Source organism: Cetorhinus maximus, chromosome 20, assembly GCF_964194155.1.
Source record: "Cetorhinus maximus chromosome 20, sCetMax3.hap1.1, whole genome shotgun sequence".
NCBI classification, from domain to species: Eukaryota; Metazoa; Chordata; class Chondrichthyes; order Lamniformes; family Cetorhinidae; genus Cetorhinus; species Cetorhinus maximus.
This window is the reverse complement of record NC_135898.1, coordinates 8,428,842-8,454,298: the sequence shown is the minus strand read 5'-3', so window position 1 is coordinate 8,454,298 and position 25,457 is coordinate 8,428,842. Positions and strand designations below refer to the sequence as shown.

Genomic DNA, 25,457 nt, shown 5'->3' with positions numbered 1-25,457 from the left:
TGACTTGTGTCCCACACTTTCCAGCCTTGGCAGTTTCCTGCAGCAGTCTCCAGGAGACTAAGCTTGAAGCTTCCCAGTAGGTCTTCAGTTGGACCCTCATTGCAGGGACGATTGTGTTGCGGAGAGATGCTGTTCTTCGAATGAGTCTTTAACCCAAGGCCATCAAATGCTCAGGAAATATTCCTTTCTCAATCAAAACCCATCAATACAAAGAAAGCAAACTGAACCACAAGGGGTTGTAATATTGAAAGAGCTGTTAGAAAGACAAACAAAAGGAAAGAGAGGAAGAGGGCAGAAAAGAAGGATTTTTATTCCTATTCCTTCATGGGATATGGGCATCACTGGCTAAGTCAGCATTTATTGCCCATCCCTAATTTTTAAAACATTCTTTCAGGGGATGTGGGCTTCCCTGGTTAGGCCAGCATTTATTGCCCATCCCTAATTGCCCCTTGAGAAGGTGACGGTGAGTTGCCCTCTTGAACCGCTGCAGTCCATGTGGTGCAGGTATACCCACAGTGTTGTTAGGGAGGGAGTTCCAGGGTTTTAACCCAGCGACAGTGAAGGAACGAAACCAGACGGTCCACCCGGCATTGACCTAGGCGCCAGAAAAGATAACGGCAAACTCAGCCCTGTCGACCTTGCAAAGTCCTCCGTACGAACATCTGGGGGCTAGTGCCAAAATTGGGTGAGCTGTCTCACAGGCCAGTCAAGCAACAGCATGACATAGTCATCCTCACGGAATCATACCTTACAGGTAACAGGGGAGGTGGTGGCATACCAGTATTCCAGAAGACCCGCAGCAATTCTCTGGGAACTCAGGTTCAAATCCCACCACGGTAGATGGTGAAATCTGAATTCAGTAGAAGTCTGAAGATGACCATGAAACCATTGCCGACTGTTGTAAAAACCCATCTGGTTCACTAATGTCCTAGGGAAGGAGATCTGCCATCCTTGCCTGGTTTGACCTACATGTGACTCCAGACCCACAGCAATGTGGTTGACTCTTAAATGCCCTCTGAACAGGAAAATTAGAGATGGGCAATAAATCTCATGTTTACATCCCATGAACAAATTAAAGAAAAATATATTTCCAAGTCAGGATGGTTTGGAGGGGATCTTGCAGGCAGTGGTTTTCCCATGTGTCTGCTTCCCTTGTCCTTCTAGGTGGTAGAGGAAGGTGCTGTCAAAGGAGCCTTGGTGAGTTCCTGCAGTGCATCTTGTAGATGGTACACACTGCTGCTACTGTGCGTCGGTGGTGGAGGGAGTGAATGTTTGTGGATGTGGTGCCAATCAAGCGGACTGCTTTGTCCTGGATGGTGTCGAGCTTCTTGGGTGTTGTTGGATCCAGGTAAGTGGAGAGTATTCCATCACACTGCTGACAGGCTTTGGGGAATGAGTAGGTGAGTAACTTTCTGCAGAGTTCCCAACCTCTGGCCTGCTGCTGCAGTCACAATGGTTTTACAGCTTGTCCAGTTCAATTTCTGAACCACCTGAAGAATGGGATTTTTATCACAGAGTCACAGAACTGTTACAGCACAGAAGGAGGCCATTCGGCCCATCGTGTCTGCATCAGATTTCCAAACGAGCAACTCACCGAGTGCCATTCTCCCACCTCCTCCCCATAACCCTGCGCATTCATCCTTTTCAAATAACAGCCTGATTCCCTTTTGAGTGCTTCATGGAGAATTGAAAGGAGAGCAAGACAGAGGGATGTGGAGAAGGGACAACTGGACCACTCCCGGTGATGATAATGAACTGAACGATGGTAATGTGCCTCATTTCTGCTTGTGGGTATTTCCTGCCATGTTTGCCTGCTTAACAAGTCGCTGCAGGCCAGGAGACATTCAATGCATCAGGCGTGATAAGTAAATGCAAATATTTTGATGAGGCTCTCGATTTGGAAAGCTCGGACCTGACCCTGCTCGAAGCAGCTGCAAGTACAGTTACCGTAACAAGTGCAGAATGGTTGCCAAGTTGAAGGCAGCCACAGGGGTTCAGAAAAGGGCGGAACAACATTTTTAAAAAAAATACTTGAGCTGGGCTGTAAAGAATGATGATGGCAGGCGAACCTCTTGATTCAATGACTTCATCGCAGCACTCTGCCAGGCATTTGCTATCCTGGAACTATGTGACCCACAGCCTTGACTGACTGGCCAAGTGTCATCAAGCGAAGCCTCTCATACTCAGGTTCAATTCAGCAGGCTCATGCAACCTATACGAGGGATTTAAGCTTCATTTCAAGTAGATGTGCCAGCAGCAGGACAAAGTGCACGGGCAATGAGGCAATTAACTACAGAGGTAGACTGGGGAGCTATTGCCTGAGGTAGATAGGCAACAGCAGTTAAAGGAAACAGAACATGAATATCAAGGGAAAAAAAGGTGTAAAATGAGGAGAATTGGGGCTGGGTTATCGAGATCGATGCCACCATTCCTGGTATCTGAGCGAGGAAGCCGAATTTCGAAGATTTGAACAATTTCAGCCCCCTCTTGTTTCCTTCTCTTTGCATGCCTTGGTCTCAATCTTGTCGTTGTCATGTTTTTGCTTTCAGGCAGCAGCCATTCACCATTCTGCCCTGCCTTCTTCTGAGGCAGTCCCTCGGGATCAAGGGTGGCTCGCTTCCACCCTGGTTCGATGGGTTCTGAGATGGCTGATGAGCCCAATGCCTGACCTGCAGACTCTGCCACACGTGGGGCAGGTGTGGTGCTTGAAGGGTTGGGTGGGTGAGTTATTTGGAGGTTCGTGCACCCTCTCCAACACTTTGACTTCACCGCTGCGTGTCCCTGGCGAAGTCTCTCGATGTGTTCGGTCCCAAATAAGCCTGCTGCCTTTTGGCATGTCACAATTTAGCCAGGGGCTCCTGTGTGTCCGTCCGTCATTCACACCCCCTCTCTCACATCTTTTGTTTCTTAACTTATCCCATTCCATCTCCCTTTGGCTCTGAACCCCCACCTCCACACCCAAACCACCCCGGCCAACTTTTTTGTAGCTGAATGCCTCCTGTCTCATCACAGACCTTCCCTTTGGCTCTTCTTCCACCCTCCCCCATTGGACCAACATAAAACCCACCACATCTCTAACTTTTCCCAGTTCTGATGAAAGGTCATTGACCCGAAAGGTGAACTTTGTTCCTCTCGCCACAGATGCTGCCTGACCTGCTTAAGTATTTCCAGCATTTTCTGTTTTTATTTCAGATTTCTAGCATCTGCACTGTTTGGTTTTTGTGCTAGAGGCAGAGCAGGTTGAGAGGGAGTTACAACGCTGTAGCTCCAAATTTTTGACCTGCGCTTCCAGGGATTGAGGATTCTTCCTGCTAATCCCTTCTTCATTATATGGAGTGTCATCTGCTGATCTGACTTGCTGACTGGGAATTGCCGGGCCCCAAAGAAACATTGCACGTTTCTGAAGGGAGGTGTCAATAAGGTGGGTCCCAGGACACTGTGCAAGCCTTGCCTGCTCACACCCAGCTGCACTTGGGCTAAGCAACTCTGTGGAGATTTGTGACCAGGAGCAAAGTTTTAAACAAAGTTAATTCAGGGAAATTAAATCTTCTGTTACTGACATCAGTTTAAATGGGTCACCATTACAGCCTCCAATTCCTCATTCTGACTAGATTGATGAATTGCCCTGTGTCATTTTTCTCCTCTCTCCCTTGCTTTCACTTCATTTCAAGAGGTGAATAGGTGCAGTCGTCTACTTTGTCATCCATTGTCAGATGGGCAAGTATAGCATGGGTTAGACGCTCTCTCAGTGCTGCATTCCTCAATCTAGCACAGAATAACCAACATACAAATGAGGTCCTGAAGGATGATCAGCTTTGTCCCTTGTGAATGGTTCTTGGGTTCATTTTTCACACCAAGATTTTACTCACAAAAACAGAGGGAAGTTGTGTGAAGCTGGAGACACAGCTAACAACAACATGTATTCTTATAGCACCGCGAGCAGAATAAAAAAAACATCCCAAGGCACTTCACAGGGGCACTATATAGTTTGACACAATGCTGCTTATGCAGGCATTCAGGGCAGGTGCCCAAAGGTTTGGTCAAGCAGAAACAGAGTTAACGTTACGAGTCCAATATGACTCATCTTCAGAAGAAGAGTCATACGGACTCAAAACTTTAACTCTGTTTCCATCTCCACCGACGCTGCCAGGCCTGCTGAGTTTTTCCAGAATTTTCTGTTCTTATTTCAGAACTCCAGCATCCGCAGAATTTTGCTTGTATTTTAGCTTGGTAAAAGAGGTGGGTTTTTAAGCAGTATCTCAAAGGAGGAGGGAGACAGGCAGAGTTAAATAGGTGGAGAGGTTTAGGGAGGGAATTCCAGAACTCAGGGACCAGGCAGCTGAAGGCACAGCCACCAATGGTGAAGTGATTAAAGCTAGCAATACTCAGGAGGTCAGAATTAGCAGAATGCAGATGTGTAAAAGCCACAAGGTATCACCAAATTGGCCGGAATTACAGGAGCTGCTCTACAGTCCCAGAAGTTTTAGGTTGTCACAAGTCTTTACAGTTTGACAGAAAGTACACTTGAAAAATGAAAGACAGATACACAGCAGGTAATCAATGTACGATGCGAGACAAGCAAGTTAATTATTGGGTGAACAGCCTTTTTCAAATGTACGTATCAAAAAAAAGGATAACCATTCATAAATGGTGAGTTGAAGGTTCTGCTCTAAACAAAGGGAACCAAGACTGCATGGATGAAGTCGCTTTCTCAATAGCCTTAAATGGAGAGCAATGATTTCCCTTTAAATCAGAGGCATCTAATATATTTTTTGTCTTTGAGGACCAGCTAGGTCCATAGGGCGAAGCCTTGAGATAAGGTTCAAGTCAACGTTCCTATTTGTTTGCACATATCTCAGGCTGCACATTCCGACCTGCTCTCGGTGTCCTGACTTTGACTTCCCGATCAAAAATTGCCATGCTAAAAAAAAAATCACCCTTTCCAAACGCCTTAAATTCAAACAGAACAGATCAACAGAATAAAAGCTGTGGCTCTTTGCTCTGGGAAAGGGGGGATTGAGGAATGACCTGATAACAGGTCTTCAAGGCCAGAGTGGATGGAGAGAAGATGTTTCCACTTGCACGTGAGACCAAAACATGAGGCCATAAACATGATCATCACAAGCTAATCCAATGGGGAATTCAGGAGAAATTTCTTGACCCAGAGGATGGTCAGAATGTGGAATTTGCTACAATAGGGTGTATTTCAGGCAAATAGCATAAATATATTTAAAGACAAGCTACATAAACGGTGGCGGGGGTGGGGTGGGGGGGGGGTGGGGTTGGAGGAGGGGGGGATATTAAAGGAATAGAAGGATACATTGACAGGGTGAGTTGAAGACGGGTAGCAGGAGGCTTGAGTGGGGGTGTAAATACTAGCATGGAGCTGCCAGGCTGAATGGCCTCTTTCTGTGGTGTAGGTACTATGTAAATATACAGAGTGTGTTGGCCGGGCTCTGTTGGCCAGAAAAAGCTGAGAGGTGATCATTTCAACCTACCAGCCTTCATAATATCTCCCACACCAAAAGATATTCCCATCCAGGGTGGTGGGAGACTTACTCTGTACATAAACCTATGCTGCACCTTAGCGTGAGGAGTGCTTGATCCTGATAATAAGTCACAACCAGAATAGCTGCGTATCTCCAACCAGGAAAAAAATTTGAAAACAGAAGAACGAGGAGAAAGGCAACCCAAGAATTAATTAGCTAAGCGATATAGATCCTGACAGAAATAGGGAATTGAACCTAAGGTCAAAGAACATGCTATTTCTACTCAGCTGCAGGAAACTAGCCAGGAACCAAATTGTTAGTTTATAAGTAAAGTTTAACTGTATATAGTTGAAATTTTCCTTTCCTACAGATTCGCTTTGAATGTCATGCATTTTCAATTTCTTCCTTGACACATTCTTTGCACATATGTTTCTTTTTAAATTCCATACATTTCCCTGGCCAGGTGATGGGAAGTGGGGACCAGATTCCATCACAAATAATTCCTACTCGTCAGATTTGACACAAGCTTCTTACCTCTCGCTCAGCGTAGTAGAAGAGATTCTCCATCAGTTCGCCATCTGTCAGAGCAATGATGACACTGGCCGTCCTGTATCCTGTGTTGTGAAATATAATCAGTTACTTTCTGATCAGCATTGCACGTGCAGCAAAAAAAAAAAACACCCTGATGTCACCTTGGGATGTTGACACTGGGGCCAACAACCACTCACTTTAACCCTCTGAGCGCTGAATTCCTATGTCAGCCTTTGGAGGCCATAACTGGCAACACAAAAGCACAACACTGCAGGGATGCAACAGAAATGGAAAGTGCTGGAAACGGGTCTGGCAGTATCTGCGCTGAGAGAGGAATGGGGTTAACGTTTCGGGTCGGTGACCTCCCACCAGGACTGAGGAAAGTTAGAAATGGGGTGGGTTTTGAGCAAGTGGAAGCGGGGAAGGTGGGATGAAGAATGAAAAGGAAGGCCAGTGAGAGGGTGGAAGACAGGAGAAGATCAAATGAGAAAAGGATTCATGGTGCAAGGTCACAGGGGGCGGGAATGGGACAAGTAAAGAAACAAAATATCTGTCTAGATGACGTGTGAAGGGCAGGATAGCTGTCGCCCAAACGCAAAATAAAGGAAATAAGAAGGAAATGAGAAAAAAAAACAAGCAAAAAAAAAACCAAGAAACAAAGTAGGGGCAGAGGTTATGATCTAAAGTTGTTGAACTTAATGTTGAGTTAGGAGACTGTAGAGTGCCCCATCAAAAGTTAAGGTGCAGGTCCTCGAGCCTGCAATGAACTTCATGAGAACACTGCAGCAGGCCGAGGACAGAAAGGGCAGAGTGGGAGCAAGTGGAGAGTTGAAATGACAAGCGACTGGAAGCTCAGCGTCACTCTGCAATGCTTCTCCTTCCACACAAGGCAATCACTGCTCCCACCATCTTCACAAATGTCCCAACTTCCTTTCACTCCTTTAGCCTGATCTCTAAAAATGGGCCAAGTGAGAGTCGCTCCCTAATCACACGTGTTATTAACCTGAGGCTGTATCAGTGGGGTCCCTCTTGAGCGTCCGTTAGTGTATGACGTTGGCTGTGGTTGCGTGAAGTGAAGCGGATCTGTTCGACAAACGGATTCCCACTTGCATCCTGCCCACAAATGGCTGAACCTTGAGGATCCTGGATCGAAACTTCTGGGATGTGTCCAGGAAGATTCAGGACGGCAGCTACTTGGGGATTTGTCACCATTGCAGTTTTATTTATGGTTTCGGAGGGAAGTGGAAAATCTACAAGGCAGAAGGTGGCCATTCGGCCCATTACGTCTGTGCCATCAGAAAAAGACCTCATCAGCCTTATCCTACTTTCCAGCCCTTGGTCCATAGCCCCGTGGGTTACACCACTTCGGATGACTGCTGCAGGAAGGCACTAAGCAGAGAATTGACATGAGAACGTGTACTTGTATGTCCATGACATTGTATCCACCGTGATGGGGCTGCCAGGATAGCTGGTTGCCTGTCACACCTCCACCACTCAATAGGCTACAGAATGTGTGTCCATCGATGACTGGCAACAAGGCACTCTGACAAATTTGGTAGTGATTCGCACTTCACCTCATAGTAATGACAAGGAAGCACTGCTGTTAAACCTCTGTTTGTCAGTTGTCCGTTGACCAGTAAGTCCTCTTTTTGGGAGGGGGAGACAGACGGGTCAAGGTGGCTCCAAGGTTACATGGCTGCAGTTGGGACATTCCTCTGTGACAGATGAGGCAATCCCATAACTGAACTAAGAATGAAAAGATGCTGGAAACACTCAGCGGGTCAGGCAGCATCTGTGGAGAGAGCAACAAAGTTAACCCATTCAGGTCAAGATGGGTGCGGGAGGGGGCAGGAAGAACACAAGGGAAGTTCTGAATTTGGGTGGAGGGCAGGAGAGATGAAAGTTTTCATGATGCAACAGTGGTGATGGGTAAAGAAACAAAAGGTGGTGTCCAAACGAGATGTGAATGGTGACATAGCAGTAACTGAGCCAGGTATGTCTACAGTAACCCAAGACATGGTTAATGTTTGATTGACCAACATGGCTCATCAAAGGAACTTAAAGCGATAGACCTGTTACCAGGGGTGAGAATTTTTCTCACTCAGCTCCAGGTTATCCTCAAAACCAATGCCTGAATGGGTACCACGCTCCTGGTTGGGTATCTCATGGTTTTTCCTGGGTAAAGACCAGTTGGAAAAGAAACTAAACAAAATGGAGCTTGCACAGAGCCAGTATGTACAATTAACACAGAGGACATTTTAATGTCTCGACCAACTGCAGCATCGCTTTATTTACTGGCATTGGTGGAAACCTTCTTCCTTGAGCTGGCCTTCTCCTGCCCACCCTGTCTCACTCAGGGCAGCGATGTCATCATCATAGCGCCAGAGTTCCCGGGCTATGATAGCGGTGCCACATTCTGGTCTGTCCGTGCCGGGGTTGTCCATGAGAGTGCTGATGTTCCAGGTCCCGGAATTCATTTTGAGGGATGGAAGATGGATTCCTTTAACGTGGGGAGGCCGTTGCACACCGACTACCTCACGGTCCTAATGGACCAATGGCAGGGATAGCTGAGACGATTGGAGACCAGTATCTGAGCATCCCACCTACCCGCCTCATCAAATACTACCTGCCCCACCTGTGGCAGAGTGCGCAGATCCAGCATTGGATTTTTGGAAGGAAGTCATACTCGGTCCTCAGGGACTGCCTCAGAAGAAGAAGTTGGTGGAAATACTGTCAGGGTAAATAGGGTATCAGATACCTCGCCTGGTAACTTTTTAGGGTGAAAATGACAAGTCACACCTTCGCTCACCAACTTACGTTGGCTTCCAAACCAACCACACCTCGATTTTAAAATTCTTAGCCTTATTTTCAAATCCTTTCCTTGCTCCTCCCTATCTCTGTAATCTCCTGCAGCCCCACATCCCCCCACGATCTCTGCTCTCCTTTAATTCTGGCCTCTCGAGCATTCCTGATTTTCATTGCTTTGCCATTGGTAACCATACCATCAACTGCCAAGACCTGAAGCATTGGAATTCCCTCCGGATACCTCTTTGTCCGCAAGGAAACGCTCCATAAAATCTACACTTCAACCGAGTTTTCGGCTATTTGCTCTAACGTCTCCTTCTGTATCTCGATGTTAAGTTGTGTTTGATAATCACTCCTGTGAAGCACCTTGGGATGTTTTGCTATGTTAAAGATGCTATTTAAATGCAAGTTCCGCTTGTTGTTGATTGATACAACTACTTAATAATCCCTGCTAGCAGTTGAACAGGTACAAGCTGATGTTAGAGGGCATTGCTGAGACCACATCTGGAATTCTGTGTACAGTGCTGGTCTCTTTAATTAAGGAAAGATGTAAAAGCATTGGAAGCAGTTCAGAGAAGGTTTACTAGGCGAATACCTGGAATGAGCAGGTTGTCTTATGAGGAAAGGCTGGACAGGCTAGGATTGTATCCACTAGAGTTTTGAAGAGTAAGAGGCGACTTGATTGAAACATATGTGAAAAGGATGTTTCCTTTAGTCTAGAACTAAGGGCCACTGTTTCAAAATAAGGGGTCGCCCATTTAGGACAGAGATAAGGGGAAAAAAAACTCTGAGGGGTGAGAGACTTTGGAATTCTCTTCCTCAAAAGGTGGTTGAGGCAGAGTCTTTGAATATCTTTAAGGCAGAGGTAGATAGATTCTTGCTAAGCGAGGGGGTGAAAAGTTATCAGGGGTAGGCAGGAATGTAGAGTTGAGGTTACATTCAGATCAGCCATGATCTTATTGAATGGCATGGCAGGCTCGAGGGGCCGAGTGGCCTGCCTACTCCAGTTCCTAATTCGTATGTTTGTATGTTACAATGAGGGACATCCTTTGTGGCATGACCTAAGTATGCCATGATCATGCATGCATTATGATTGCCCTTACCTTCAGCACTTGAGTAGTAGATCTGTTCACTAGCCTGTAAGAAAACGAAACATTGGAATGAGAGACGCTCACAAGGCTCAGAATCAGGGCAGTGTGCGTGTAAAACCATGCTCAGAAACTCTTTAGCATAGTGTCGGCAACAGGTTGAGAGCCCTAACAATGCTGTTCAATCCCCAGCCAACTAGGTTAGGCCCTGAGACCAGAGCCTTTCTCTAGGAGGTGAAAGAGTCCATAAACACAGAGCACAGGGTGGGGTCACGCTAATCTCATACCACGCTCTGACTGCAAGGGCAGCTGTTGTCCTTGTGTGTGAGTCCCTGCCTTCTACAGGTCCATCTGACAACTTGAATGAGCAGTACTGGTGACGGAGTGATGTGGAGGAATGGCCATGGGCCATTGTTAAACTCTGCCCTAAAATAGTTAAAGATCAAGGTTTTGTTTGTCCACCACACTGCAGAGGGAGAGTACCACAAACAACGGCTCGCGACTGACTGCAATTGCCAGATGGGAAATACTCTTCTTCTCCAGGATCTTTAACCCTTCCCCCACCTCCACCCAGACCCGCCCACAGCTCTCCCATAAAATGCACATGGCAAAGCAGCATGCAGACTGTACCCTCTCAAAGCCTTCGTGCATGTAGGTGTCCCCTCCAGGCTGCACCATTTGAAGCTCCTCCAGTCCTTTGCGAATCCGTTCCCTTTTGGAAAAAGGCAATTTTTAAAAAAGGGTTACATTTCTAACATCTTCTTAACAAAAACATTTCTGATTATCTGCATTCACATCACTCTTGTTTCTTTGGAGATTTGAACCTGGACTTTGCATTACATAACTGATCAGAATGAGTTCCTTGACATTTCATTCTGCAATTGCTTAGACAGCACCTTCCAAACCCACGACCACTACCATCTAGAAGGACAAGGGTAGCAGATAGATGGGAACACCACCACCTGAAAGTTCCCCTCCAAGTCACTCACCATCCTGACTTGGAAATATATCGGCCGTTCCTTCACTGTCACTGCGTCAAAATCCTGGAACTCCCTCCCTAACAGCACTGTGGGTGTACCTGCACCACATGGACTGCAGCGGTTCAAGAAGGCAGCTCACCACCACCTTCTCAAGGGGCAATTGGGGATGGGCAATAAATGCTGGCCCAGCCAGCAAAGCCCACATCCCTTGAATGAATTAAAAAAAAAATTAAAAACAAAAAACTACTGCGGATGCTGGAAATCCAAAACAAAAACAAAATTACCTGGACAAACTCAGCAGGTCTGGCAGCATCGACGGAGAAGAAAAGAGTTGACGTTTCGAGTCCACATGACCCTTCAGGTCATGAGTTTTTCCAGGTAATTTTGTTTTTGTGTTAAAAAAAAAATTGTTGGCTTGCAAACACTTTACCTCTAACGTATGAAATTTTTCTCCTCTGTTTCAATGGGATAATGACTACATTTAAATAACTGCTAAAGGAATTTTGCTGGAATGTTAATATTCCCATAGTTTAGATTTTGAAACTCTGATGTCTGATCAGTTCGGATGTCATGAAGCTTTGTGTAATGCCAGACTAACTTGGACATTGATTTAAAAGATTTTAAACTTGGTTTTATAAATTGTTGTCAAAAACATGAATTCTGCAGTTGAAACATGCTATGCACAGGTTTTAGAGATCTGAGTCCATTTCCTCTTGAAAAGGGGCAGCTGAGGGGTGACCTCACAGTGGTCTTTAAAATGACGAAAGGTTTTGACAGAGCAGATACAGAGAGAATGTTTCCTCTCGCGGAGAAGAGCAGAACGAGAGGCCGTCAATATAAGACAGTCACCAAGAGTAGGGAATTCAGAAGAAACTTCTTCACCCAAAGAGGGGTGAGAATGTGGAACTCACGGCCACAGGGAGCGGTTGAGTTGTGTGATACTTTGAGACGAAGCTAGATAAGCATATGAAGAAGGGAATAGAGAGTTACAATGATATATTTAAATGAGGAAAGATGAGAGGAGGCTTGAGTGGAGCATAAACACTGGCACGGACTGAAAGGCCTCTTTCTGTGGCTGTACATCATATGGAATGTAATTTAATCAGACTGACATAGGTGTGTATTGAAGTACACAGCTTCTTCAAGGTGATACCAGGCTGATCAGCAATGATTCCGAACTGGAGACTTAACTGATGGCACAGCTGGTGACGGGTGTGAAACTGAACCACATGTACTGGACACATGCCCATGAGAGAGGGCTCAGGGCTGACTCTGATAGGCTGAGACAACAGGGCCGTCCACGCATGTGCAACAGGCACTAGTCTGTCATGTAACTCGCTCAATATCTGCACTGAGCGATGAAGAATGTCAAGGCATTGTAGAGTAGCCCAGAACACTGGTGACACACAAGTGACAGGCAATGACCATTTCCAGCAAGGCAGAATCTAACCATCTCCCCTTGACGTTCCATGGCATTATCATCGCTGAATCTCCCACGATCAACATCCTGGGGGTTACCATTGACCAGAAACTGAACTGGACTATCCATATAAATACTGTGGCTACAACAGCAAGTCAGAGGCTTGAAGTCATGTGGCTCCACACACCCCAAAGCCTGTCCATCATCTACAAGGCACAAGTCAAGAGTGTGATGGAATACTCTCCACTTGCCTGGATAAGTGCAGCTCCAACAACACTCAAGAAACTAGACACCGTCCAGGACAAAGCAGTCCACTTGATTGGCACCACATCCACAAACATTCACTCTCTCCACCACCGACGTACAGTGGCAGCAGTGTGTACCATCTACAAGATGCACTGCAGGAACTCACCAAGGTTCTTTCGACAGCACCTTCGAAACTCACAAACTCTACCACTGAGAAAGATAAGGGCAGCAACACCTGGAAGTTCCCCTCCAAGCCACACGCCATCCTGACTTGGAAATATATCGGCCGTTCCTTCACTGTTGCTGGGTCAAAATCCTGGAACTCCCTCCCTAATAGCTCTGTGGGTGTACCTACACCACATGGACTGTAGCGGTTCAAGAAGGCAGCTCACCACCACCTTTTCAAGGGCAATTAGGGATGGGCAACAAAGTGCTGGCCTAGCCAGCGAAGCCCACATCCCGCGAATCAATAAAAAAAACACTCTTACCACGAGGATTGTTCTCAGCAGAAATTAAATTGGGGAAGCAAAACAAGAACTTAATTCCTCCCAACTAAAAATTTCTACTGATGGTTCCTCATTGAAGCAAAGGGCTTGCAATTGTAGGAAGCTGACAGGAAATGTTCAGCAATATTATTTTTGCTTTCTGGTTTAGCGCAGGACACACTGGGATGCGGGGAGTCGGCAGATGTGACTGTTCCAACATAGAATGCTTGACTGAAAAAAGACTAGTTCCAGCGCTGTCTGCTGATAATGAAAATAATGATATTAGCTTTCATGAGGAGCAGGATGGAGGAAGCTTATTCAGCAACAGCGAAGAACTGATAGAAGTGGTTTGATTGGCTCAGCGAGCAGTCCTTTGGCAATGGAGGGTCAAAAAGTCAAGCGGTGCCAGCTAATTTTGGCAGGCAGATGTGAATGACGTTACATCATGCCTCTACAGTTTTCCTTGGCCTCTTTTCCAAACATAACATGAATAAGCTTCAAACATTTGGCTCCTCACAGGATGAATCCAACCACTGGTGGGTCCTCTTTTAAAATCGACTTCTTGCCAGCGGACTGAGATGTGAAGATATTGGATTTTACTGCTATAAGCAGCCCAGCTGAAAGGCCAATGCACTTAGCGTGGGACAGTACCAAGGCGAAGGAAGGAATCTGAAATGGGGAAATAGTGCTGCCTAGCTTCGGATTTTAATAAAGCCTGCAGGTTTCAAGGGTTGCGAAGTTTTCGAGGTCTGAGCGCATTGAGGTCCAAACTCAATGACTTTGTCGATTTGTTGAGCGTGGGACTGGGGCACAGAGAGTAGAGAGGCTCAGGTCCAAACAGGGGACCAGCCTTTGGGTAAACTTTGCGTGAACATGGCGGTGGCAGTATTCTATGGGAACCCGGCTTCGAATCCCACCGCGGGCAGATGTTGAAATTTGAACCCAATAAAAACCCGGGGCAGAATTTTGCTCTTGTCGGGCGGGCGGGCCCGAGAGAGGCGGTGAAGCCGATCGGCACTGACGATCGGGCCTTGACATTGACTCCGCGCACGCCGCAGCGCTGAAGTTCGCATGAAAAGCTCCCTGAGGCACAGAGCGGCCTCAGGGAACTGAAGATTTTTAACCAGAAAAATAAAGATATTTAAAATCATGAAAACATGTCCCCTCACATGACTCTGTCACATGAGCAGGGACATGTTAAATATGAGCGTGAAAACTCTTCTATTTTTTTGAAAATCGCTGGTTGAAACCTCATCCCACCCGTGGATGAGATTTCGCAAAAAATGCAGAGGCCACTCAGCCTTTTCGCCCGCCAACCGAACGGTTGGACGGGCAGCGAGAAATGCGGATCAATCAATTGACTAAGGGCCTTAATCTCATTGTCGGCGGGTGTGCTGCGGACTCCCGCGGGCGCCCACTGACCGAAATATCGCTCGAGCGCACGATGACGTCGGGCGAGCGTCATTTTACACTCGTTGGGGTCGGGCGCACACCCGCCTGACAAGAGAAAAATTCTGCCCCCGCAATTTAAAAACTCTGATGATGATGACTGCGAAACCGTGGCCGATTGTCGTAAAAAACCCATCTGATTCACTCATGCCCTTCAGGGAAGGAAATCTGCCGCCCTTTCCTGCTCTGGCCTACATTGTGACTCCAGACCCACATCAATGTGGTTGACTCTTAAATGCCCCCTGAACAAGGACAATTGGGGATGGGAAACAAATGCTGGCCTAGCCAGCGACGCCCACATCCCATGCACGAATTTGAAACAAAAATAGGGGCACTTCAATTTGCCTCAACATTTCCAGGAGGGGAAGGGCTGATTCCTGGGATGAAGAGAGTGTCTTATGAGGAAAGGTCGGGCTGACACTCAGTGGAGTTTAGAAGAATGAGAGATGATCCTATTGAAACATATCAGATGCTGAGGAGACTTGACAGGGTGGATACTGAAGGGATGTTTCCCCTTGTGGGGGAGTCTGGAATGAGGGGGAGCAGTTTAGAAATAAGGGGTCTTCCATTTAATTACTGAAATTACTCCTGCATCAACCTTGACAACACGTGTCGAGGATGAGGAGGCATTTTTTCTCTCTAAGTGTTGTCAGTCTGTGGAATTGTCTTTCCCAGAGAGCAGGGAAGGCTGGGTCATTGAATATATTTAATTAGTTAGACAGATTTTTGATAGACAAAGAAATCGAGGGTATTAGGAGAATTGAGGACTGCCACGATGTTTTTGAATAGAACCAACTGGCCAACTCCTACACCAAAAACAAAAATACCTGGAAAAACCCAGCAGGTCCTACAGCATCCGTGGAGAGGAACACCCATTCTGATGGGGAGTCATGCGGACTCGAGGTGTCGGCTGTGTTCCTCTCCGTGGATGCTGTTGGACCTGCTGGGTTTTTCCAGGTATTTTTGTTTTTGATTCAGATTTCCAGTATCCGCAGTATTTTGCTTTTATCTTAGTGGCCAACTCCTATTTCTGTTTCTCACGTTCTATTGTTGTTATTGGGCATGGTTCCTATTTCCTGGCTATTACCCAAAACCTCTGACTCAAGAAGTGTGTGTGTGTGTCTATCTGTGTGTGTGCCTGTGTGTGTGCGCATGTAAGTGTGTGTCTTTGTGTGCGTGTGTCTGTGTGTGTGTGTGTGTGTGTGTGTGTGTGAGTGAGTGTATCTGTGTGTGTGTGTGTGTGTGTGTCTCTCTGTGTGTGTGCGCGTTTGCGCGTGCGGGTCTGTGTGCATGTGTGTGCACGCATTTGTGTGTGTGCGGGTGTGTGTGTGTGTGTGCGGGTGTGTGTGTGCATGTGTGTCTGTGGTGTTTCTGCGTGCGTGTCTACGTGCATGTGTGTGTGCACACGTGTTTGGCTGTGTGCAGGAGAAAGCGTGTGTGCACGTGTGTATCTGTGTGTGCCAGTCAGTTTGTGCGTGTCTGTGTGTGTGTCTGTGTGCATGTCTGTGTGGTGAGTGTGTGTGTCTGTCTGTGTTGTGTGTGTATCTTTATATATGTGTGTGTGTGTCAGTCTGTGTGTGTCATTTTGTGTGTCTATGTGTGTGTTTGTGTGTCTGTGTGAGTGTGTCTGTGTGTTTGTGTCTGTGTGCATGTCTGTGTGTGTGAGTGTGTGTCTTTGGTGTCTGTGTGTGTCTGTGTTGTGTGTCTCTTTGTATTTGTGTGCGTGTGTCTGTCTATGTGCGTTTGTCTTTTTGCATGTTTGTGTGTCTGTATGTCTGTGTGTGTGTGTTTGTGTGTGTGCCTGTGTACGTGTCTGTCTGTCTGTGTGTGTGTGTTTGTGTGTGTGCCTGTGTACGTGTCTGTCTGTCTGTGTGTTTGTGTGTGTGTGTGTGCCTGTGTACGTGTCTGTCTGTCTGTGTGTTTGTGTGCCTGTGTGGGGACACTGGGTGAGTCCAGGAAAAGGATAGGAAGCTATGGTAGCAGGTGATCTAAGTCTGGGAGAGGAAGAGAGGAGAGAGGAGAAAATTGGAAGAAAATGTTGGGAAAGGGGGAGAAAAGGGTGAGTACACATGGAAAGATGGTGTGAGCCAAGTTAAGATTGAGCCTCATTTAAATTTCCCCACCAACTGGCAGGTCACGTTGGAGGGGATTCCTATATCAATCCCTCCACGTTAAGGCAGCATGTTTGGAGAGCACACAGGCACAGGTTGTATCACAGGCCGTGTGACTGAAGGCCCGAGGCCTTCCCTGAGGGGATCAGTTGCCTCATTCGGGAGTACAGCAGCTCTGTCGGGAGCAAAGCACCTTTCTCCAACCTTTCTCCCAGCTGCATAATGAGTTGTGTGGTCTTTGTGTTGTGGTCTGAGGCTTGTGGCAATGGCATAATGGTGGCCATGTCCCAATTAGGCAAGTGACCACTGACCCTGTGGGGTTTGAACCTAAATTTGGGAATCTCCCAAACCCAGGGACACTGGTCCTTTCACTTGGAAAGGCAGGCAGGAGGATCCAATTGGAAAATGAATAATGCTGTTTGCTTAGGCTGGGTTGGAATCGATCTTTTTTTTCTAAAGTATATTTTTGCAGCCTCAAAGTGTTGAGTTGGCTTCCCCGCCCTGAAGTTTGCTGCTGTGTCTCTGATTAATTCTGACTGTTTGGAAGGGCAATGCCAAAAGCGGAGAAAGCAGATTTGGAAACTGGCAATACTGATTTCCAAGCTGCTCATTTGGTTAAACGTTGTCCCCTGAATGGAGCTGAAAGAAACTCAAGACAAACCCGTTATGAAGGGTTGAATCTGTCCTGTCTTCACAGCTCTCTGAGCCATGGTGCAGAGTTTGAAAATAACTTTGAGGGTTGGCGAGAGTGCTGACCTCGCCATCTTCCTACCTGGGCCGGGATTTTCCAGCCCCATTGCGGGCAAGTCCATTGACTTGTGGCGGGACCAGAAGATTCTGGCGGTGGGCAGGTGCAGAAAATCCCGCCCCTGGTCTTCCCCCCGCCTCTAATCTTAGTTTGCGCGAACACACATGTGCTTCTTCTACACAACCAAGTCTGACACACTCCTCCTGCTCCCCTCTGAAGAAGAGTCATATGGGCTCGAAACGTTAACTCTGTTTCTCTCTCCACATATGCTGCCAGACCTGCTGAGTTTTCCCAGCATTTTCTGTTTCTACTTTATATTGAGAAGCAGGCAAGATTCTTCACATCTGTAGTTCGAGAGTTTCCACCCGCTGCCCGCCACCCCAGGGTAACCCTGATGTATCAACTAATTGCAAACTGGGCACTGAGAAAGATGAAAAATTACATCCTTTGCTGGGTGAAAGCCTTCAGTTAACTCCCAGCCTTACATGTCCCACTTCCTAATGTTCTGTCATCTGAGTCTCCCAACTCTGATCTCAGTGTCATTTTTTGCCTAACATTGCTCATAGTCCCATTTACCCATTGTGCAGAGAAGCATAAAACTTTGGTTAAATTCAGGTGAATCGTTTCAACAATATTCATCAATACATCTTCATGTAAATGGACACCAGGCTCCACGTGTACAGAGACTTGAGACTCAGGAACAGAACTCCAGGCATGTACAGAGGGAGCCAAAAGTCAGGAGAGTACAGCACTGAGGGTGCAGAGAACTAGCCTGAAGCTCCACAAGGTGGCAGATGGGATCATTTTCATTGCTGGCCCTCTGAATATTCCAACACATCTTTGGACATCAAAGCACAAAGACCCTCAGAGCAAGAGGACAGAGACGACAGAACATTAGGAAGTGGGACATGAAAGGTAAGGGAGCAACAGCACAATAAACCCACCAAGGCTCCTTCGGCAGCACCTTCCAAACCCACGCCCTAGAAGGACAAGGGGAGAGACGCATGGGAACACCACCACCTGGAAGTTCCCCTCCAAGCCACTCACCATCCTGACTTGGAAATATATCGCCGTTCCTTCACTGTCACTGGGTCAAAATCCTGGAACTGCCTCCCTAACAGCACTGTGGGCGTACCTGCACCCCATGGACTGCAGCGGTTCAAGGAGGCTGCTCACCACCATCTTCGCAAGGGCAATTAGGGATGGGCAATAAATGGCCCAGCCAGCGATGCCCACATCCCGTGAATGGATAAAAAAAATAACATGGGACAGGTGAGGAGAGGAGAGGACAGGAAATGCAGAGCAGTGCACTGGGGGCTTACTTCTGTCACATTGCTGCTGTCTTCAGTATCCTTCACTCCCGCTGACAAGTTCCCTGTGTACACACGTATTTTTCCCTCAGTTAAGAGTGCTATGTATCACACATACAGACCTGTCAGTGCTGCTTTGCACTGTGATAAAGGGACATTCCACATCGGTGAAAACTGCCAGCCTGAGGATGTAGAACATCCCCGACACACATCATCCTCACACAGAAAGTACTGGATAGCACTTAGGAGGTTAAATATGAATGATGGGTGCTCCAGGTGCACGTTACTGGTATATATGGCCAGCTCAGACTATCAGGAAACCAGCAGGCTGGCTTTTGAAGAATGGGACTGGTGAACAGTTTTGTTCTGCAGACTTTACTCGTGGGATCTGACAAAAGAGTTGCAGCAATAAAGACAGGGCTGCTGTTGCCTTTTGATGGGTCATTAGGAGCTTTGTGCCGGTGCCAATTTGAGAAAGCCAATTAAACCTTCTTCTGGGCTCAGGGAAAAGTCCAAGTCACCAGAATTTCAATTTGCTCGAGGTTAAATGGTGCATTGTGGGTTACAGCATGCAAACCATCCTCCAGTATGGCATCGGTAAATTCACACTTATTTGAATTGACTTTTATTGTAACAAATAATTCTGGTTCATGCTGGTCTAACATCATCAAAGACAGATGTTTTCCTGATTACCTTGTCCTGGGCAGCCTTTGCAAACTCCGTACAGTTCCATGGCTGGCCAGAGCAGCAAGTCATCTGATAGTGGAGAGGTATTTATGCTGAATGACTCCTTCTGTGCTTCTTACACTGCCTGACATGCCTGGAATACCTGAATGCTCTGCTCCTCTCCTCTTAGCCACCTCATACCAAGACCTTTTCCATGGGCAAGAGATGGAGGACCTCACTGGCCATTCACTGCCCATCCCAAGCTTGTTGGGGGGTCCATTTGCCTTGATCTATCTGTCCTGTGTGCTGCATGGCTGAATATTAATGCCAACCTTCCAAGGAGTTATTCTTCACAATGGTGGTGAAGCGGCTACAACCTATGATCCTCCAAACTCACATGATGCATGCCCACACCTCCCGCTTTCCAATGGTGACAGAGAACAGGCCAAAATGACATGGGTGTCCTACTCCACTCCAACATGGGTCCATTCAAGTTCTGAGGATAGGCTCTGAGGACCGAAACTGTCTGCCTGGAACATGTGCAGCGAGCTAATGACAAAACATTCTGGCGTGTGGTGTATAAGGGCCAATATATAGACTCTGTCCATTTCGCTATTTGCACCTTGGGATTCTTTGTACTTCAATGTTCAGACAGATCTTGGTTAATTGGCAGAAGGACCAGAAATGAAATGAGGAGAGATTGTTTGATGAAGTGAGTTGTCATAATCTCAAATCCACTGAGTGTAAATTAAGAAGGTGAAAATGGTACATCTAAAAAGGGAATTGGATAAACAAAGGAAAGGGAAAAAAATTGCAGGGTTATGGGAAGGAGACAGGGAGCGGGACTCATTGGAAAGGTCTTTTGAAGAGCCAGCAAAGGCATGATGGACCGAATGTCGTTTTGTGCTGTCTCATGCCATGTAAACATTGAATCTTCTTGGACATCACTCACCTATCCTCTGTTAAGGTCATTAGCGTGGTGCCTCTGGTCGAGAAAACAATGAAAGACATTCTCAGCTGAGGGCTGGAAAAGAACAAAACAGGTAGAAGAAAGGGATTCAAAACGCATTAAAGAAAAAGCATTGAAAATAATAACTGTCGCCCTGGGTGATAATGTGGCAGCCATTTTGTGTGCCGCCATATCCCACCGAGAGTCAAGACTAGCTTTGGAGGACCCAAAAGGCAGCTCATTTTGATGCACCGCGTGAAAAAAAAATCGACTTGGAGAAAGATGGGAAGATATTTTACCTGATAAACTTGTGTGCAAGATGGTCAACAAAGAAAAAAATTTCATTCCAGTGATGTTGAACACTCCCAGACCTGAAAGGAAAGTTTAGATTCATCGATTAGTGTTTCAGACGCATTTTTAAACAGTTACACTTTAGATTTTTTTAAACAAACATTTGCAAGCGCTCTGCATGAAATAAATATTTGGCAGAGCAAGCATCATGTGCCATCAATTAATCTTATTTCCATTCAATGTAAAATGGGAGCGATTATGAGGAATAAATTTGAGGATTATCTGTACTAAAACAGCCTAAGCAATAAAAGTCAACTTGGCTTTTGATGAAGAGATCATGCCTGATTAACCTCCTTGACTTCTAGAAGGAACTGACAATCTCAGGCAACTATCAGGTTGTGTAACCAGTCCACCAGCTAACAACTGATAAATTTCCACATGGGAAACGATCAATTCAGCTCAAAGTATTGAGAGTGAGAACTCGGTTATGGATAAGAAACTGGCTGAAGGATGGAAAAATAATGGGCTGCTGGTCAGAAGGTTAATGTGGTGACAAGTGTAAGATATTGCACTTGGGGAATATCCCTTTCCAAGAATAATTGAAGTAGAAAGTGAAAGGGATCTCACAGATGTCCAGACAATCTGGAGGTGCAATCAACAGCTGGACAACATAGGCAGAAGTTCGAGAAATTTATGGTCAGGAACGTCCAATGCAGTGGCCAGAACATACCTTGAGTACTGTGTCCAATTCTGGCCAGTGAGAAAAATGGAAGATGTGCAACAGCTGCATAGAGAAGAGCCATGAGGCTGATGGGTTCATGTCAGGGGACTGAGTTCTGAGAACAAACTGAACAGGTTTGGCCCTTTCCGTTGTGGAAAGGAGGTACCCAGGAGAACATAAGAAATAGGAGCCAGAGGAGACATGAAGTATCATCAGAAACGGTTTTAGGGTGCATTCAAGAGACTACTGGAAACAAGGTATTCAGGAACTCCTCAGGAACTTCTGAGTTCTAGAGACATGTGATCATCACTGATGATGTATAATGTCTGTTAACCCTTAATACTACAGAATGGGGCGTCGATCCTTCCCTGCTCTGCAATACGATCTTGGCAGACCTTGGGCTTCGCCTCCACTTTCCCACTCACTGCCAAGATTCCTCGATTCCTTGACAGACCAAAACTCTGTCTATCCCACCCCTAAATATTTTCAACGATGGAGCAGCTTCATCCCTCTGTGGTAGAGAATTCCGAAGGTTCACAACCCTTTGAGTGAAGAAATTCCTCCCCATCATAGTCCTTTAACCTGAGGCTGTGCCCATGAAGTGATTGTTTACAAGGTACACAAGACTGTAGATGGTATGCAAAAGTTTAAACTGGGATAGAGACAGAACAGGAGGAAAGGGCAGAGACGGAACAGGAGGAAAGGGCAGGGGTTCAAAGTCATATCAAGATAAATATCATCGCACTCAGTTCTTGAGACAGAATTGTGGAAACTAAAAGGTTGCAATCATTGAAGAAAGAACTAGATGTAGCAATGGGAAAAGAGGAGAATTATTCTGGAAGGATGTATAAAGATGGACTGAATGGTCTTCCTCACACATGAGTGTTGCAAACTTGGTGCCACTGACACTTTTCAAAGCTTACGAAGGTTTTTTGGTGTTGGGGGGTGGGTGGGGGGCACCGGTGTGATAAGTGCCATCATCAAGACTGTATTTCCAGAAATCTGCAACACAAAGTATTTTTGAGCTGCAGAGTGAGAAACAAAAACTAAAAGAGTGGGCAGACGATGAGAATTCCAGCAAATTTTGGGCATTGTTCCGATTGGTGGGAAGGAAAGCACACAGACCACAAATACAAGACAGGTTGGAAAAATGTCTTTCCAGAGAAAGTGGTTAGAGTGTGGAATGCTCCGTTTTGTTTTCAATAAAAATTAGGAATTAGATAACTGTTTTAAAAAGAGGAATATTAAATGTGATGTGGGGGGGCAGGGGGGGTGACCAGGAAGGTGGGATTAAGCTAGATAGTTCACATGGGCATGGATTTCACGCTTGGCGCGTGCGCCAAGTCGGCCGGAGCTGAAGCGGATATGGAATCTGCTCCCGGCCGCAAACACCATTTCACATTGGATGCCAATTAAGGTCCACCCAGCGTGAAACGCGCCCTCTCAATGGTCGGGAAGGGCCGGGCCGGGGGGTGGTGGCGAGAGCCTATCGGGCGCCGGGTCCAATGGCGACCCGGCGGGCACTTTAAAACCGGCAGAGGCAACTCCCTGAAGGCTGTCCATGAGGAGCATGACCATTGCGTTGACCCTCATGGCCGACTCTCATTGAGAGGCAACTCCGGGGACAGAATGAAGGGTTCCTGGGGTTGCACTTGGACCTGCAAGCCTTCACACAAGCAATGACCTCAGGTGGATGAGACACCCAGTATCCCAGCTAGGTGTCCATCCATCAATGGTGAGCAAGGAGGTTCAGAGCAACCTCGCGTTGGTGCACGAGCTGCTTGTCGTCACTGTGGGTTCCTCTCATGGTGCTCTGGATGACAGCAGCAGCTTCTCCGTCCCTCTGTCAGTGACCATGTCATCTGAAGAGGCTGTGGCAATTGGGGAGACGCCAGCCGTGGCACTGGCCGCTCCTTCCCAAGTGGGGCCAGCACAGGCTCCATTGGCCAGAGGACGACCATAAGGTCATCAAGGCCAACAGGACAGTGCAATCAGCAGGCTGCCTCCAATGCCGATGCTAGTGAGGGGTGTGTACCAAGACGCAGCACTCGTAAACATAAGCACAAGAGGGACGATTCATGGGTGATCTTCTGTTCTGCCATCTTTTGTTAATATGTTTACTGGTGTGACTATATATTGTTACGTTCATTTAATATGAGTGCCAACAAGATATAAATTTTGCTTTGTCTTAATGGCCTGAGTATGCTTCACTTTTTTTGTAGGTACAGGGCACACCAGTATCCCATGCTGGGCGTAAGTGGCTCTAAATTTAATTACGCAGGCACTGAGTCGACCCACTGCCTCACAAGACCTCACATCTCAAGGCACAGAGGGATGGGCAATAAATGCCACCCGGTCTTGCTCAATTAGCTGATCAGGAAGGTTTCATTGCACTGAGGATCCAAGGCTATGAAATAAATTGAATGAGATCAACTCTGTTTTAAGAGCTGAGCAAATTGCTTACTGATTGAGTTGTTAAAAGAGTTTTTGAGACAAAAGAAATGATTGGGTGAATTGGAGTAGGGTTATGGTATGGTAGAATTGAACTAAGCTGAATGAAACTCATTTCACCTTGTCCAGTGAGAAGGTTGTGTTGTGGGCAAGGCTGAAACTTGGTCTGGGATGGTGCATGTTGTGCTATGGACAGCAAAGCTGATTTAAAATTTGAAACCAGCCTTGCTCTGGTATTGAAGACATTGGAAAATTTGGGCAAATTGAAGAGTTAGAGGAGACTTTTTACAAATAGGGAGAACTTGTGTCTTGATGTACCACATGGATAAGTGTGGTTATGAAGGACTCCAGATGAAATATGTTAAAGAAAAATGAGTCAAAAGTGATGGGAGGAAGTAATTTTAAGAGTGAAATGGGATGGGGTTTAAATATTTTGAAGCAACTGTGAATTGCTTGTTCAGAAGGGAGCTTCAGCTGGTCCACATGACATTGGGTTCTGAAATTGAACAAAGATGAGAATTCTTTATCGAATGTGTCCACAAAGCAGGAAGAATCTATTCTGGCTCTGCAAGCTATTTAATTCTACTTTTTATAAAGAATATATAGTTAGCCAGTCAACTGAGAAAGAAAGCACAGACCGAGGGGAGGGGGGAAGAGTCCCGTTGCATTAGATGAACATTGTCTGATGAACACCAATGATTTTGTTTACTTCATGTTCATTATTCTCTACAAAGAATCTATTCTGGCTCTGCAAATTAACAAAACCTGCAATGTTTACAGAAACGTGAATTTGAAAAGAGGAGATTGCCATTTGGATCCACACTTGGGAAATTCTGCCTTTAAAGTTTAGAAACCAAGATGCAGGCCACCTGTTCACACTGGGCGAATAGGATACCATCACAATGGAGCCACTATTTCCTCTTTGTATTGGTGCTCGAGCTTTTTCAGGAGCAAAAATGGGAGTGGTGGGTTTTTAATCAGCTATTGCTTTTTTGTTTGCTTCAATTTATTCTTGGTGTTTTTTTTCTCACCAGGAGAATTTATTGGAGAGGGGGTTTGGATTGAAAGTGTTTTGAGTTAAGTGGAGTCACTTTGTACAGACGAGAGTGAAAGGAAGGTTTTCGATTGACCTACCTTAACGAGATAGCTGAACTGAAGCCACCATGTCCTTGGGAGCTAATTAACACCAAGGTGACCTTTAGTGCAATTCTGATGTAGCTGACTTCTTTGATAGAATTGGGTGCATTTGTGTATGAAGCAACAACGTGTGGCCAATTCTCTAAAATTCAAACAGCTGCAGAAAATACCCCTTGATTTAACAAGAACATGCTGAGTTTACTTGATTTAAGAGTCCATTGGGGAGCTTCACATTATATATTTTGTGTTGCAATGGAGAACATTTTAGCTGACATTTGATACCATTAAAAGTGGTTCCAATAACATGAAGTCCTCGAAGAGAATAATAAATGTCAAGCGAAGAAAATCAGTCCAGTGTTCATCAGACAATGTCACCCTACTGCATCTAAACTCTTCCCCCTCATCTGTGCTTTCTTTCTCAATTGCCCAGCTAACTATGTTCAGAATTTAAAAAGTAGGAATAAATATTGAAGGGTAATAGTTGGCTGATGTCATTGGAAGACATGGATTGATAACTTACACATGTATTTGTTCAATTGAATTTGGTTTGCTTGAAGGAGACATGCTAAATTTTGGCATG

General features: G+C 46.1%; 1 protein-coding gene across 1 annotated transcript in view; it reads right to left on the bottom strand.

The window, feature by feature from the left end:
- The window catches only part of LOC144694833 (anthrax toxin receptor 1-like), a 183,172-nt gene that overhangs the window by 133,887 nt on the left and 23,828 nt on the right, over positions 1 to 25,457 (bottom strand). The window contains exons 2-6 of the mRNA XM_078565453.1: positions 20,577 to 20,648; positions 20,281 to 20,352; positions 10,544 to 10,625; positions 9,929 to 9,962; positions 6,024 to 6,103 (exon numbers count right to left, since the gene is read on the bottom strand). Coding sequence (XP_078421579.1) covers positions 6,024 to 6,103; positions 9,929 to 9,962; positions 10,544 to 10,625; positions 20,281 to 20,352; positions 20,577 to 20,648 — 340 coding nt within the window. The remainder of the gene's footprint in view (positions 1 to 6,023; positions 6,104 to 9,928; positions 9,963 to 10,543; positions 10,626 to 20,280; positions 20,353 to 20,576; positions 20,649 to 25,457) is intronic.